Here is a 16,067-nt window from a genome sequence, read left to right as displayed (position 1 = left end):
GGCTTGGCACAACGTTAAGGTTGCTGTCATGTGACCTAGAGGTCACGGGTTTAAATCCTGAAACAGTCTCTTACCAAAGGCAAAGTAAGGCTGTGTACAATGGATCCTTTCCCCGAACCTCGCATGGCGGGAGCTTTGTGCACTGGATTGCCCTTTATAAATTTAGAAATCCTTTGTTGTATTTAAAAAATTCAGTTTGTTCGGTTAATTCGGTCGAAAATTAAATTAACCGATAAAATATCGGTTTGATTTATTCAATTTTTATTGAAAAATTAGGTTGATTTAGTTGGTTCAAAAAAATTCAGTTTAATCAATTTTTAATTAATTCGAATACTCAGCCCTATTGGCTTCCACAAAAGGAGAGATTCATTTCCCATCTCTTTGCTAGAGACTTTTATTAAAAATTTAAAAGGTTTATCATTAAGTGATTTAATTTATTAAACATTTAAAAGGGATAAAAAAATATAAAATTTAGGGTTTATCCGCTTATATAACCCCTAGGTTGTTTTCCTGTTTCACATCCGCCGACTCCTCTTCCTCCCCGCCGACTCTTCTCCTGGTATTGTTCTACTGCCCCGTTCTCCTTTACAAAACCTTCTTGGAGCTTTTCACAATCATTTTGGAGCAATTTCATGGTATACTATACCTAAAATTGATCACGGTATAATTAAGAATGTTAGGATTTTGCTTTTGGCATCCATTTCATAAAAAAGTTATCGATTCACAGGAAGGTGGAGAGAAGAAGGCAAGCAGGAGATCATATCCATTTTGGTGGACGATTGATGGTTTCTCAACCATTGTAAATCGAGGTGCTGATACGTATTACTCGAGGAGTTTCACAGCATGTGGTTTTAACTGGTAATTCTGATTTTATTTATTTTGTGTGCGTGTGCGCGTATTGACATGATGTTCTTCTAAAACAAATCACATGTTCTTCAACAAATCAGATTTAAGATCTTTGAAAGATTTGGCATAAGAAAAAGCTTTATGAAAGATAAATAGCTAAGAGAAGAACTATTAACTGCAGGAAGTTGCGACTGGGATTAGTTTTAGAAAAAGATGGTGAGAAATATGTTCGTCTTTGCCTCTCAAATGATGATGCAGCTTCAAAAGACTCAGAGATCAAAGCAATCTATAAACTCTTCATATATGATCGACTTCATGGGGAGAACATACAGAAGGAAGGTGACAACACATTTTAAGTTCCAGAATAATTTGATCATAATTACCTGGACTTGTTGGTGGAATTATTTATCATGTTATATATCTTCATTGTTTTATGTAGGAGAAGACTATTTCCATAGCAAATCCCTTGATGGATGTTGTTTTAAGGTTGCATTGAACAAGTTCGACAGTTCAAAATCTGGTCTACTTGTCAATGATCGTTGTGTCTTTGGAGCTCAAGTCTTGCATGCTTTTGCAATATCCAAATCAGACAAAGAAGGAATCCATGAATCCTTGTCCTTAAACAAAGACTTAACTCCTCGAATATATACTTGGGTATTCAAGGATGTTTCCAAATCGAACGTGGTACTGAAATCTGAAGCTTTTGCTGCAGGCGGCTACAACTGGTATTCCATTACTTGTTCTTTAATTGAATCATATATAGCTTTGAGCATATAAGATTTAAGATATAATTATTCTTTTCGTTTGATTTGATTTTTGACATATCTAGGCGTATCTCGCTCTATCCAAACTTAGCCATATACAAAGACTTCCTTGGTGTTTTCTTGGTCATGGACGATGCTGGTAGTCTTGCTTCCAAAACAAGTGTGTATGTGGAGTATAGCCTTTGCTTGTTGGATCTAGATAATGCCAAGCACCGGAAGCTTACAGGTTTTGACATTAATTTGACTGCGCTTCCTGCCTACGCTACGCTACACCTCGATCAGGCAATTATCTGATTGTGTTTAATTTTCTTATTTATTTTGTAGCAAAAACTTTGTTCTCATCAGGGAGCTTCACTTGGGGATACCCCAAGTTCTTAAGCTGGAAAGAAGTACAAGATCCATCTAGAGGATTTCTTCGCAACGATATATGCATCGTTGAAGCAACTGTCGTGGTTCTTGGAGTAAACACCACTGCTTTAACAAGAACCAAAAGAACTCATTGCGACTTGTCCTAAGATTTTGTTTGTTCCTTCGATATTGAATGTAGATCCTACATCACAATTTTGTCAAAATTAATTAAAATTCCCAATATATTAATTTATTGAATGTAATCATATACAGGCTGACGATTATGTGTCATTGTTACACGTATTTAAAATTGATGATTTTATAGTGTTTTGAATGTAGAAATTATATGTGGAATTGTGATAGTATATAAATTTAAAACGTAAAAAAATGTATTATATGAATATATAAAATTATAACATATTATATAGAATTGTAAGTATTTAAGTCAAAATGGGTGAATCTAGATTGGCTTTGTGTGGACTTAGTTGACAACATTTCTAGCCTGCTGGGCCTAACCTGACTCAACCTGTCACAGGCACATGGGAATTTGAAAGATCAAACTGCCCCAAGCTCGTTAATTAATGGCATAGAAATCAAAGCAATTTTTCTAGGCAATTTAATCTATCAATTCCCAAGATAATTTAATTAAACACGTAATGACTTAATTCAGTCAAATTTAACTTAATTGAATCAAGATCTTTTGTTTCTTCCGAAAACATAATCTTGGAGTTAATTAGGAACACTTTGACCAAAGCATGCTTTGGTTTTTAGAGTTCCAACAGGAAGTTAATGGTATAATTAAAGAACGATAGAATTTAACTGAATATATATAAGAAGAAAGGCTTTTGGTATCCAATTCAAAAAACACAGATAAAGAATTACGAGAACTGAAAGTTATGGTTTCGCCCAAATATGTTATCAACCCAAATGAAGGTGGACAGAAGAAGGCAGGCGAGAGAACAAAGCCATTTAGGTGGATGATCGATGGTTTCTCAACCATTGCAAATCAAGGTTCTTCGTCATGTTACTCAGGGAAGTTTACAGCCTGTGGTTTTACTTGGTAATTAAAATGTTCTTCAACAAGTGAAACTCAAGCTTTTGTTGTAGTACATAAATTTTCGACTTGAGTTCTACCAGACAAACACTAATCCAGGCTTTTATTCAATACTCTCCATTTGTTCGATAACATTTAAGATCTTCTAACGACTTGGCATAAGAAAATACTTTACTAGCTAAGAGAAGAACTATTAACTGCAGGAAGTTGCGACTGGAGTTAGTTTTTGAAGAAGATGGTAAGAGATATGTATGTCAGATGATGCTGCTTCAAAAAATTCAGTGATCAAAGCAATCTACAAGCTCTTCATATATGATCAACTACATGCGGAGCACATACAAAAGGACGTAACGGTACATCTAATACAGAGTTACTTGCTATTTTGCAACATATATTGTTATATTTCAGGAAGGATATATAGATATTTTAATGTTGACTGTTTACAGAATTGGTGAATTTATTTATATCTAGAGTTGCTGGAGTTATTTATCATGTTATATATCTTCATTGTTTGTTGTTTATGTAGGCGAAGACTATTTCCATAGCAATTCCCATGATGGATTTTGTTGTAAGACTGCATTAAACAAGATCAACAGTTCAAAGTCTGGACTACTTGTCTACGATTGTTGCATCTTTGGAGCTGATGTCTTGGAGGCTTGCAAATTAGACAAAGATGGATTAATCCATGAATCCTTGTACCTAAAGAAAGACCTAACTCCTCGAATATATACTTGGGTAATTAAGGATGTTTCCAAATCGAAGGGCAAACTAATTTCTGAAACCTTTGCTGCAGGAAGCCACAATTGGTATTCCATTACATGTTCTTAACTGGATCATGGTTTAAGTAAACTTTGAGCGTAAAGAGTTAAGACATAATAGTTATTCGTTCCGTTTGATTTTCGACATATCTAGGTGTATCTGGCTCTATTCAAACGTAGCTACAGACAAAGACTTCCTTGCTGTTCTCTTGATCATGGACAATGCTGCTAATCTTGCTTCCCGGACTAGTGTCAATGTCGATTTTAGCTTTTGCTTGTTGGATCAACACAATGTCAAGCATTGGAGGCGTAAAGGTTCGGGCATTAAATTGATTGCGCTCCCTGCCTATGCTACAACTTGAAGCAATCATCTGATTATGTTTTCTTTTTTTACATGGACAGGTTTGTTCTTATCTTCCAGAACCAGTTGGGGATGCCAAAAATTCTTAACCTGGGAGATGTAAAAGATCCATCGAGAGGATTTCTTCACAACGAGGCATGCATCGTTGAAGCATCCATTGTTGTTCGTGCAGTAAACACCGTTGCTTGAACAGGAACCAACGAGATATTTGTCTATTCGTTCTTTGCTTGACCGTATCCTGTGTTTCTTTCACCTGTCAATTCATCGGCGATCGAGGTGATCAAATCCAATGATACTCTTCGGCTGACTTTTATATGCCTATAAAAAAGGGAGGTTACCAATTTATTAAGGGACATCTTTTCTAGAGTTTTATCAAGCCATCCACAAAGCCTTCATGGAGCTTTTAATTTTATAATCACTTTAGAGATTCTCAACTTTAGCAACTTCTATTGGAGCATGGGGGAACTTCTAATGCATCGAAACATCACGTAAATCTCGCGAACTTGAAGTCTTGGTATCCTCCTAGCTCTTGAATATATTATGCTATATAATGATTCGAAGAGATTCACTTATATGAATGCAAGAATCTCAAATAAAATTGCATATCTTATGGGTGAAAATTTATAGTCACGCAAGCATTGCCAAATTAGCTCTACGTGTAAGACTCATATAATTACTTTGTCAATGCAAACTAATCTATTAGAGCGATCGAGGCTAACCGAGCAAAAGAAAATGGCAAAAGGACATGAGATCGTGTGCTGACTCCCATAAAAAGGGAGGTTTCCGATCAAGGGACAACTTTTCTAGAGACTTTTTGACCCCTCCACAAAGCCTTCATGGAGCTTTTCACAATCATTTTGAGAGCTTGGCAATTTAAGCACCTTCTAGTAGAGAAAGGGAGATTGGAGAACTTTTATCAACAGTGATCGTAAGCACCTTTCTGCATATCAAGTGCTTGTGATTGACAGAATAAGACACTTTCCTAGTAATGGATTATGGAGGTAAGGTATTATTAATTGGGGAGGTGAATGAAGATTGTTGATTCTTTGAGACATGGACAAGCTATAAGAATGAGTTTTTCTGATGGAGTAAATATACCTAACCTTGATGATGGAACAAGCAAATTCATGGTATAATTAAAGAATGATAAAATTTAGCTGAATATATATAATTAAGAAGAAAGGCTTTTAGTATATATCCAATTCAAAAAACATAGTGAAAGAATTACAAGAACAGGAAGTAATGGTTTTACCCAAATACTTAATCAAGGATGGTGGAGGGAAAAAGGCAAGCGAGAGAACAGATCCATTTAGTTGGATGATTGATGGTTTCTCTACAATTGCAAATCGAGGTGCTGCGTCATATTACTCGGGGAGTTTCACAGCCTGTGGTATTACCTGGTAATTCTGATTTTTTGTGTGTGTTGACATGTTGTTCAAAAACAAATCCATGATGTTCTTTAACAAGTGAAAATTAAGCTTTTGTAGTACTTAAGTTTTAAGTAGTTTTTTTACCAGACAAACATTACTCCAGGTTTTTATTCAATACACTTGAAGAAATTTCTCTATTCATTTGATAAGATTAAAGATCTTTGAAAGACTTGGCATAACGGAATTCTTATGAAATGATAGCTAAAAGATGTATTAATTGCAGGAAGTTGCAACTGCAATCAGTTTTAGAGGAAGGTAGTGAGAAATATGTCGGCCTTTACCTCTCACTTGATAATTCAGATTCAAAAAACTCTCTGATCAAAGAAACCTATAAGCTCTTCATATATGATCAAATACAGGGGGAGCACATACAAAAGGAAGGTGACAATACATTTAAAGTTCCACAATAACTGATCGTAATATTGGGAGTTTCTTGCTATTTTGCAACATATCTTGATATATTTCATAAAGGAAGGATAAATATTTTTTTTACCTGGATTTGTTGGTGGAGTTATTGCTATTCCTATATATCATGTTATCTTCATTGTTTATGTAGGCGAAGACTATTTCCATAGCACATCCCTTGATGGATGTTGTTGTAAGATTGCATTAGACAAGTTCAACAGTCCAAAATCTGGACTTCTGGTCAATGATTGTTGCATCTTTGGAGTTGATGTCTTGGAGGCTTCTGCATTCAAATTAGACAAAAAACGAATCAGTGAATCCTTGTCCCTAAACAAAGACCTGACTCCTCGAACATATACTTGGGAAATCAAGGATGTTTCCAAATTGAATCAGATAGTACTATACTCTGAAACTTTTGATGCTGGCGGCTACAACTGGTATTCTTTTACTCGTTCTTATTTGGATCTTATAAGTAAACATTAATTGAGCATATAAGATTTAATATATAATTATTCGTTTCTTTTTATTTTGATATGGCTAGGACTATCTGGCTCTATCCAAAGTTAGGCACAAACAAAAACCTTCTTGTTGTTGTCTTGGACCTGGACGATGCTGCAAGTCTTGCTCCCAAGACTAGTGTCTATGTGGAGTATAGCCTTTGCTTGTTGGATCAACACAATGACCAGAATTGGGAGTGGACAGGTTTTTTTGATTTCGCTCCCTTCGTAATCTACAACTTGAAATGATCATCTGATCATGTTTTCTTATATATTTTGTAGATAAATTTTGTTCTCGGCAAAGAGTCCCCGGAGACGGTCCAAGTTCTTAAGCTGGAACTATGTACAAGATCCATCGAGAGGATTTCTTCTCAATGATACATGCATTGTTGAAGCAACCGTCGTGGTTCTTGGAGTAGACACCATTGCTTGAACAAAGAACCAAAAGAATTCATTGCAACTTATAAGATATTTCTCTTTTCATGTCCATGTATTAAGCATATCTGAAAAAAGGCCATTAATATATGTATGCGACCGCTAATATTTCCAATTATGTAATCTCTGCTTAGTTAAATTTAATCATCATATATAGACTCAACATCTTAGTGTGCAAATACAGTATCAAATAATCTAATGCACGAACCATATATATTGTTTTATTTATTCTACCCACAATATTTTTTAAAACTGTGATCTTTGCACTCTCTATCGTCAATGCTTATAAAGTAGTATGTAATTATCAAGTTAAAAATTTTTTAGACAAGCACATGATCATTGAACTTCAATGACTCGGTGGATAGTTAAGTAGCCAATGATTGTCAAAAGACTAATCAAATGTAATGTTTGTTATGGTGATTCTTTTGTCTATCGTCATGCTCTATTCGATTAGCTATTAATTCCCCGTCACTTGACTTCCAGACCATTCTGTATCTATTCATAAGTTTGTTACTTGAGCTGGTTGACAAATATGATTTAGGAATTTATCCTATAATTCAAGGCTTAGCTGATTCAACCTTGGGTACCTTATTCACTAACTAAACAATAACCACATTATTATAAAGTACTGTCTACATGCTCAAAAACAAACAAAAAAAAAACAAGATTACACACTATGCAATCACTTAAAGCTCTCATAAGTTAAAAGTCTTCAACTCCTCCTCCGAATAACTTTCAAGTCCACTTAGCTCCTCCTAAACTCCAAGTGAAACAACTTGATTTGGGCCCACCAAGCTCCATATTAATAAGTCGATCCTTGGCCCACAAATGGACATGACTCGGTCAGAGCTAACAAAACAAAGAAAAGTTTGTTGGAATAATAAATGAAAAATAAAATAAAACTTCCGCCGGTGACAGATTTATGCTATATATAGTGCCTTCCAGAAGATGAAACCAAAGCGATAATGAAAACAGAAAGTTATGATGTCACCCAAATATGTTATCTTCTGCAAAAAGGTGGATCCGCCACCTTAGCGGCCCTATACGGTCGGCCCCACGACCATCTGTGAGAAGGTAAATCGAGAAAGTGCAGTTGGTTACGACGCAGGAGGGTATTGCCTGGCTTCGCCAGGATTCGAACCCTTGCTCTCTTCTGCAAGTCTGCTGCGTCGTAACCAACTCACCTATGCCCCGGGGGCCACCCAAATATGTTATCGACCCAAAGGAAGGTGGAGAGAGAGGAAGGCAGGCGGGAGAACAGATCCATTTAGGTGGATGTTTGATGGTTTCTCCGCCATTGCAAATCGAGGTGTTGATACGTATTACTCGAGGAGTTTCACAGCCAGTGGTTTTAACTGATAATTCTGATTTTATTTATTTTGTGCGCTGTTGACATGATGTTCTTCTAAAACAAATCACATGTTCTTTAAAATAAATAATTCTGATTTTATTTATTTCGTGCGCTGTTTATTTATTTAAGATGTTTGAAAGATTTGACATAAGAAAATTTTTTGTGAAAGATATATATATAGCTAAGAGAAGAACTATTAACTGCAGGAAGTTGCGACTAGAATCAGTTTTAGAAGAAGATAGTTAGTGAGAAATATGTGGATCTTTACCTCTCAAATGATGATGCAGCTTCAAAAAGCTCAGAGATCAAAGCAATGTACAAGTCTTCATATATGATCAACTACATGCGGAGCACGTACAAACGGAAGGTGACAAAACATTTGAAGTTCCAGAATAATTGATCATAATACTGGAAGTTACTTTTACCCGGACTTGTTGGTGGAGTTAATTATCATGTTAATTAAAATTTACATTATATCAATTCACTGAATTACAGTAGATGACATAGATAAAGACTGATGGTTATGTATTAAGTTTGACGATTTTATCAAGTGATTTGAATGTAGCAATTATATGTGGAATTATGATAGCGTCTAAATTTAAAAACTAAAAAAATGTAGTATATGAATATATAAATTATAGCATATGATTATCTAGAATCGTAGTATATGACTAAAGCGTCTAAATGGGTTGATTATCTACAATCATTGTATATGACTAAAGTGTCTAAATGGGCTGATTTGGGCAATTGGTTTGGATTTAGTTGACCTCTTTTTAGTGAGTTGGGCCTAACCTGACCCAACCTGTCACAGGCACATGGCGATGCAATTTTTCTAGATAATTTAATTTAGCAATTTCCAACATAATTTAATTAACCATTAGGGAATACTTAATTCAATCAAATTTAACTTAATTGAAGCAAAAACTTTTGTTTCTTTCCAAAGCATAATCTTGGACTCGGAATACTTTTGGCCAAAGCATGCTTTGGTTTTTAGAGTCCCAACAGGAAGTAAATGGTATGATTATGGCGAGGCTAACTAATCTATTAGAGCGAGGCTAACCGAGCAAAAGCAAATGGCAAAAGGACATGAGAGTGTGCTGACTCCCATAAAAAGGAAGGTTTCCGATCATCAAGGGACAACTTTTCTAGAGACTTTTAGACCCCTCCACAAAGCTTTCATGGAGCTTTTCACAATCATTTTGAGAGCTTGGCAATTTAAGCAACTTCTAGTAGAGACGGAGATTGGACAAGGAGTTAATTAACCTTAGCCACAAGAATGAGTTTTTCTGATGGAGTAAATATACCTAACCTTGATGATGGAACAAGCAAATTCATGGTATAATTAAAGAATGATAGAATTTAGCTGAATATATATAAGAAGAAAGGCTTTTGGTATCCAATTCAAAAAACACAGTGAAAGAATTACAAAAACAGGAAGTAATGGTTTTACCCAAATACTTTATCAAGGATGGTGGAGGGAAAAAGGCAGGCGAGAGAACAGATCCATTTAGTTGGATGATTGATGGTTTCTCAACAATTGCAAATCGAGGTGTTGCATCATATTACTCGGGGAGTTTTACAGCCTGTGGTATTACCTGGTAATTCTGATTTTTTGTGTGTGTTGACATGTTGTTCAAAAACAAATCCATGATGTTCTTTAACAAGTGAAAATTAAGTTTTTGTAGTACTTAAGTTTTAAGTAGTTTTTTTACCAGACAAACATTACTCCAGGTTTTTATTCAATACACTTGAAATTTCTCTGTTCATTCGATATGATTAAAGATCTTTGAAAGACTTGGCATAACGGAATTCTTATGAAACGATAGCTAAAAGATGTATTAATTGCAGGAAGTTGCGACTGCAATCAGTTTTAGAGGAAGGTGGTGAGAAATATGTCGGCCTTTACCTCTCACTTGATAATTCAGATTCAAAAAACTCTCTGATCAAAGCAACCTATAAGCTCTTCATATATGATCAAATACAGGGGGAGCACATACAAAAGGAAGGTGACAATACATTTAAAGTTCCACAATAACTGATCGTAATACTGGGAGTTTCTTGCTATTTTGCAACATATCTTGATATATTTCATAAAGGAAGGATAAATATTTTTTTTACCTGGATTTGTTGGTGGAGTTATTGCTATTCCTATATATCATGTTATCTTCATTGTTTATGTAGGTGAAGACTATTTCCATAGCACATCCCTTGATGGATTTTGTTGTAAGATTGCATTAGACAAGTTCAACAGTCCAAAATCTGGACTACTTGTCAATGATTGTTGCATCTTTGGAGTTGATGTCTTGGAGGCTTCTGCATTCAAAATAGACAAAAAACGAATTAGTGAATCCTTGTCGCTAAACAAAAAGCTGACTCCTCGAATATATACATGGGAAATCAAGGATGTTTCTAAATCGAGCATAGTCCTAAAATCTCAAGCTTTTGCTGCAGGCGGCTACAACTGGTATATTACTCGTTCTTATTTGGATCATATAAGTAAACATTGAGCATATAAGATTTAAGATATAATTATTCGTTTCCTTTGATTTCGATATGTCTAGGAGTATCTCGCTCTATCCAAACTTAGACAAATACAAAGACTTCCTTGCTATTTTCTTGAACCTGGACAATGCTGCTAGTCTTGCTCCCAAGACTAGAGTTTATGTGGAGTATAGCCTTTGCTTGTTGGATCAACACAATGACCAGCATTGGAAGTGTACAGGTTTTGACAATTTGATTGTGCTCCCTTGGTACGCTACAACTCGATCAAGCAATCATCTGATTGTGTTTTCTTATTTATTTTTGTAGGGAAGCAGTTGTTCTCGCCAGAGAGGATCGCTTGGGGACGGGCCAAGTTCTTAAGCTGGAACGGTGTACAAGATCAAACGAGAGGATTTCTTGTTGATGGTACATGCATCGTTGAAGCAACTGTCGTGGTTCTTGGAGTAGACACCATTGCTTGAACAAAGAACCAAAAGAATTCATTGCAACTTATAAGATATTTCTCTTTTCATGTCAATCTATTAAGCATATATCTGGAAAAAGGGCATTAATATATGTATGCTACCGTTAATATTTCCAATCATGTAATCTCTGCTTAGTTAAATTTAATCATCATAGACTCAACATCTTAGTGTGCAAATACAGTGTTATCAAATAATATGATGCACGAACCATATTGTCTTACATTGATTTATTCCACCCACAATATTTTTTAAAGCTGTGATCTTTGCACTCTTTATCGTCAATGCTTATAAAGCAGTATGTAATCATCATGTTAAAAACTTTTTAGACAAGCACATGATCATTGAACTTCAATGACTCGGTGGATAGTCAAGTAGCCAATGATTATCAAAAGACTAATCAAATGTAATGTTTGTTAAGGTGATTCTTTTGTCTATTGTCATGCTCTAGTCGATTAGCTAATAATTCCCCGTCACTTTTACTTACAGACCATTCTGTACCTATTCATAAGTTTGAGACTTGAGCTGGTTGACAAATATGATTTAGGAATTTAATCTATAATTCAAGGCTTAGCTGATTCAACCTTAGGTAGCTTATTCACTACCTAAACAATAACCGCATTATTACAACTGCCTACGTGCTCAAAAAAAAAAAAAACAAGATTACACACTATGCAATCACTTAAAGCTCTCGTAAGTTAAAAGTCTTCAACTCCTCGTCCGAATAACTTTCAAGTCCACTTAGCTCCTCCTAAACTCCAAGTGGAACAACTTGATTTGTGCCCACCAAGCTCCATATTGATAAGTCGATCCTTGGCCTACAAATGGACATGACTTGGTCAGAGCTAACAAAACAAAGAAAAGTTTGTTGGAACAATAAATGAAAAATAAAATAAAACTGCCGCCGCCAACAACAGATTTATGCTATAGTGCCTTGCAGAAGATGAAACCAGAGCGATAATGAAAATAGAAAGTTATGATGTCACCCAAATATGTTATCGACCCAAAGGAAGGTGGAGAGAAGAAGGCAGGCGGGAGAACATATCCATTTAGGTGGATGTTTCATGGTTTCTCAACCATTGCAAATCGTGGTGCTGATACGTATTACTCGAGGAGTTTCACAGCCTATGATTTTAACGGGTAATTCTGATTTTATTTATTTTTTGTGCGTGTTGACATGATGTTCTTCTAAAACAAATTAAATCACATGTTCTTCAAAAGAGAAAGAGGCTTTTATATATTCAATACGATTGAAATTTCTTGTTCATTCGATCAGATTTAAGAGGTTTGAAAGATTTGGCATAGGAAAATTCTTTGTGAAAGATGGCTAAGAGAAGAACTATTAACTGCAGGAAGTTGCGACTAGAATTAGGTTTAGAAGAAGATGGTGACAAATATGTTGGTCTTTGCCGCTCAAATGAATGAATGATGATGCAGCTTCAAAAAGCTCAGAGATCAAAGCAATGTAAAGTCTTCATATATGATCAACTCTAAACCCTAACCTGACCCAACCTGTCACAGGCACATGGCGATTGAAAGACCGAACTGGCGAACGATGCAATTTTTCTAGATAATTTAATTTAACAATTTCCAACATCATTTAATTAACCATTAGGGAATACTTAATTCAATTGAATTTAACTTAATTGAAGCAAAAACTTTTGTTTCTTCCCAAAACGTAATCTTGGACTCAGGGAATACTTTTGACCGAAGCATGCTTTGGTTTTTAGAGTCCCAACAGGAAGTAAATGGTATAATTAAAGAATGATAGAATTTAGTCGAATATATAAGAAGAAAGATTTTTGATATCGAATTCAAGAAACAGGGTAAAAGAATCACAAGAACTGAAAGTTATGGTTTCACCCAAATATGTTATCAACCCCAAGGAAGGTGGAAAGAAGGCAGGCGAGAGAACAAATCCATTTAGGTGGATGATCGATGGGTTTTCAACATTTGCAAATCAATGTTCTGAGACGCATTACTCAGGGAGTTTCACGACTTGTGGTTTTACCTGGTAATTCTGTTTTGTGTGTGTTGACATGTTGGTGTTCAAAAACAAATAACATGTTCTTCAAGAAGTGAAACTCAACCTTTTGTTGTAATAAGTTTTGAGTATAACAGAAACACTTCTCCTGTCTATTATTTAATACAATTTAAAATTTTCAGTTCATTCGATGAGGTTTAATATCTTCGAAAGACTTGGCATAAGGGAAAGCTTTATGAAAGATATCTGAGATAAGAGTATTATTTGCAGGAAATTACGACTGGAATCAGATTTTGAAGAAGATGGTGAGAAATACGGCGTTTACCTCTCACATGATTATGTAGTTTTCAAAAGGCTCAGTGATCAAAGCAATCTACAAGCTCTTCATATACGATCAACTACGTGCCGAGCGCATACAAACTGAAGGTGACAATACATTTAAAGTTCGAGATTAACTGATCATAATACAGGAGTTGCTTTTACCTGGACTTTTTGGCGGAGTTATTTATCATTTTATCTTTATTTGTTTATGTAGGCGAAGAGTATTTCCATAGCAAATTCCATGATGGATTTTGTTGTAAAGTTGCATTGAACAAGTTCAACAATTTAAAATCTGGTCTGCTTGTCAACGATTGTTGCATTTTTGGAGCTGACGTTTTGGAGGCTTTTGAATGCAAATTAGACAAAGAGGGAATTAGCGAATCCTTGTCCCTAAACGAAGACATAACTCCTCGTTTATATACTTGGGTAATCTGTTTCCACATCGAACGTGAAGCTAATTTCTTTATCTTTTTCTGCAGGCGGCTACAACTGGTATCCATTAAATTGAATCATTGTTTAAGTAAGCTTTGAGCATATAAGATTTAAGATATATTCTGTTTTGATTTCGATATGTCTAGGAGTATCTCGCTCTATCCAAATTTAGCCCCATACAAAGACTTCCTTGCTGTTTTCTTGAACCTGGACGATGCGGCTAATCTTGCTTCGAAGACTAGTGTCTATGTGAAGTTTTGCTTTCGCTTGTTGGATCAAAACAATGAAAATCACGGGGAGGAAACAGGTTTTGACAATTTGATTGCTCTCCCTTGCTAGGCTGCAACTAACATGATCAATCGATCATCTGTTTGTATTTTCGTTTATTTTTTATAGGGAAAAATTTGTTCTCATCTGGGAGTACAGGTTGGGGATGGCCAAATTTCTTAAGCTGGAAAGATGTACAAGATCCATCTAGAGGATTTCTTAGCAACGAGACATGCATCATTGAAGCATCTGTTGTGATTCTTGGATTGGACACCGTTGCTTGAAGAAGAGCCAAAAGAATTTCGACTTATCCTAAGTTTGTCTGTTCGTTCTTTGCATGTCCATGTATCAAGGGTACTACCTCAAACAACACCAAAAAGTTCTTAATTGCACCGAAACATCTCGTGATTTAAAATACTAAAGTTTCCATAATATTAATTATGACTTTGGCCTTCTGCTCTAATTAGTTAGATTTAATTGTCGTAGGCTTACGATATCTTGATGTGAAATGTTGTGTTTGTAAATAATATAATACACGCACCACATTATCTCCCAATGACACTTAGGATGTCACTTTAATCTTTTGAACCCACGTTCGATATTTTTAGAGCTTCATGTTTCTTTATTAATTCTTTTTTTTTTTTTTGGCTCTGTGACCCTACCCTTATAAAGTATTGTGTAATTATCAAGTTAAAATACATGATCATAGGACTTGTTGACTCTTTTGGACAGTCAACAACTTAGTCAATTTCTTGTCTAGGTAATACCTCTTCAGATGATTTATAAACATTTTTTAAGTCTGTAAAAATTTGAGTCTTGTGTTCAAATTACATAAAAATTCTTCACCAATTAAACCCTAAGAAGTTTATCTACTACCTAAACAATCACCACATTATCACAATTTACATGCTCACATTATAAAATAAGATTATAACACACAATGACTTAAGCTCTCATAATTAACTTAAAGTCTTGGTCTCCTAATCTTATCCTCTTCAGATGAATCCATTATGAAGGATTATATTATATATTTTGAATCTAATAGACTAAATCACTTATATGAATGCAGGAATGCCTAATAACATGGTATATCTAATTGGTGAATAACTTCTGATCACCATATAAAGCATTGCCAAATATACTCTACATTTAAGGCTCACATAATTACCATGTAAATGCAAACTACTCTATCAGGGTATCTCAATGCAAGATTTTTAGAATGATTTGTGAAATTAAAAAGTTGAAAAAAAAATTGAATCATCGTGGACATGAGATTTAAAATTTTTAATTTAAGAGTAATAGTGAAAATTCAAAGTTATTTTTTTTCTTGCTAAATTAATCTTATGCGTTGTGTAAGTCATAATTAAATAATAATGAGATTTGAAATTTATATGGAGGTTTTTTTTAATTATAAAGAGAATAATAAATTTTTATGTACTTGAAATTATAAAAAAAAAATCATTGAAAACTCTAAGGAAGATATCTTTATAAGAATTCATTGCCACTTATCTTTATAAGATATTTCTCTTTTCATGTCCATGTTTAACGTATGTCTTAAAAACAACCACAAGTTAATAAATGCAATGGATCATCACATGATTCAAAATACCAAAGGTGGCTTAAAATATGTATGATCCTTAATATTTCCAATTATGCTTCTCTATTTAGTTGGATTTAATCATCATAGATTCACAACATCTTAGTGTTGACTTTTATTAAAAAATTAAAAGGTATATCATTTACTTTATTAAACATTTAAAAGGGATAAAAAAAATCTAGTTGATAAGCGGATAATTTTAGGAGAAATTTATCCCCTTATAGAACATCTAGGTTGTTTTTCCTGTTTCACAT

The 16,067-nt window shown here is 34.7% G+C and overlaps 3 protein-coding genes and 2 pseudogenes across 3 annotated transcripts; all 5 read left to right on the top strand.

The window, feature by feature from the left end:
- Nucleotides 1-534: 534 nt before the first annotated feature.
- On the top strand, nucleotides 535-2,228 carry LOC141825576 (uncharacterized). Its single transcript, XM_074712955.1, has 6 exons — nucleotides 535-635; nucleotides 728-858; nucleotides 1,028-1,185; nucleotides 1,286-1,571; nucleotides 1,676-1,836; nucleotides 1,935-2,228. The coding sequence occupies exons 1-6, from the start codon at nucleotides 633-635 to the stop codon at nucleotides 2,123-2,125; spliced, it is 930 nt and encodes a 309-aa protein (XP_074569056.1). The 5' UTR covers nucleotides 535-632; the 3' UTR covers nucleotides 2,126-2,228.
- Nucleotides 2,229-2,854: 626 nt separating this feature from the next.
- On the top strand, nucleotides 2,855-4,320 carry LOC141822870 (uncharacterized; annotated as a pseudogene).
- A 1,053-nt stretch (nucleotides 4,321-5,373) lies between these two features.
- LOC141822832 (uncharacterized) lies at nucleotides 5,374-6,896 on the top strand. The gene is made up of 5 exons (XM_074710146.1): nucleotides 5,374-5,531; nucleotides 5,785-5,942; nucleotides 6,118-6,403; nucleotides 6,508-6,691; nucleotides 6,768-6,896. Exons 1-5 carry the CDS (start codon nucleotides 5,374-5,376, stop codon nucleotides 6,894-6,896), a joined length of 915 nt encoding a protein of 304 aa, XP_074566247.1.
- A 2,793-nt stretch (nucleotides 6,897-9,689) lies between these two features.
- LOC141822873 (uncharacterized) lies at nucleotides 9,690-11,212 on the top strand. The gene is made up of 5 exons (XM_074710179.1): nucleotides 9,690-9,847; nucleotides 10,098-10,255; nucleotides 10,431-10,713; nucleotides 10,811-10,971; nucleotides 11,058-11,212. The coding sequence occupies exons 1-5, from the start codon at nucleotides 9,690-9,692 to the stop codon at nucleotides 11,210-11,212; spliced, it is 915 nt and encodes a 304-aa protein (XP_074566280.1).
- A 976-nt stretch (nucleotides 11,213-12,188) lies between these two features.
- On the top strand, nucleotides 12,189-14,500 carry LOC141822827 (uncharacterized; annotated as a pseudogene).
- The last annotated feature ends 1,567 nt before the right edge of the window (nucleotides 14,501-16,067 follow it).

Source organism: Curcuma longa, chromosome 3 (genome assembly GCF_044706935.1).
Source record: "Curcuma longa cultivar G26 ecotype Majalengka, Jawa Barat chromosome 3, ITB_CL_G26_1.1, whole genome shotgun sequence".
Taxonomy (NCBI): Eukaryota; Viridiplantae; Streptophyta; class Magnoliopsida; order Zingiberales; family Zingiberaceae; genus Curcuma; species Curcuma longa.
This window is presented reverse-complemented; position numbering and strand designations above follow the sequence as displayed.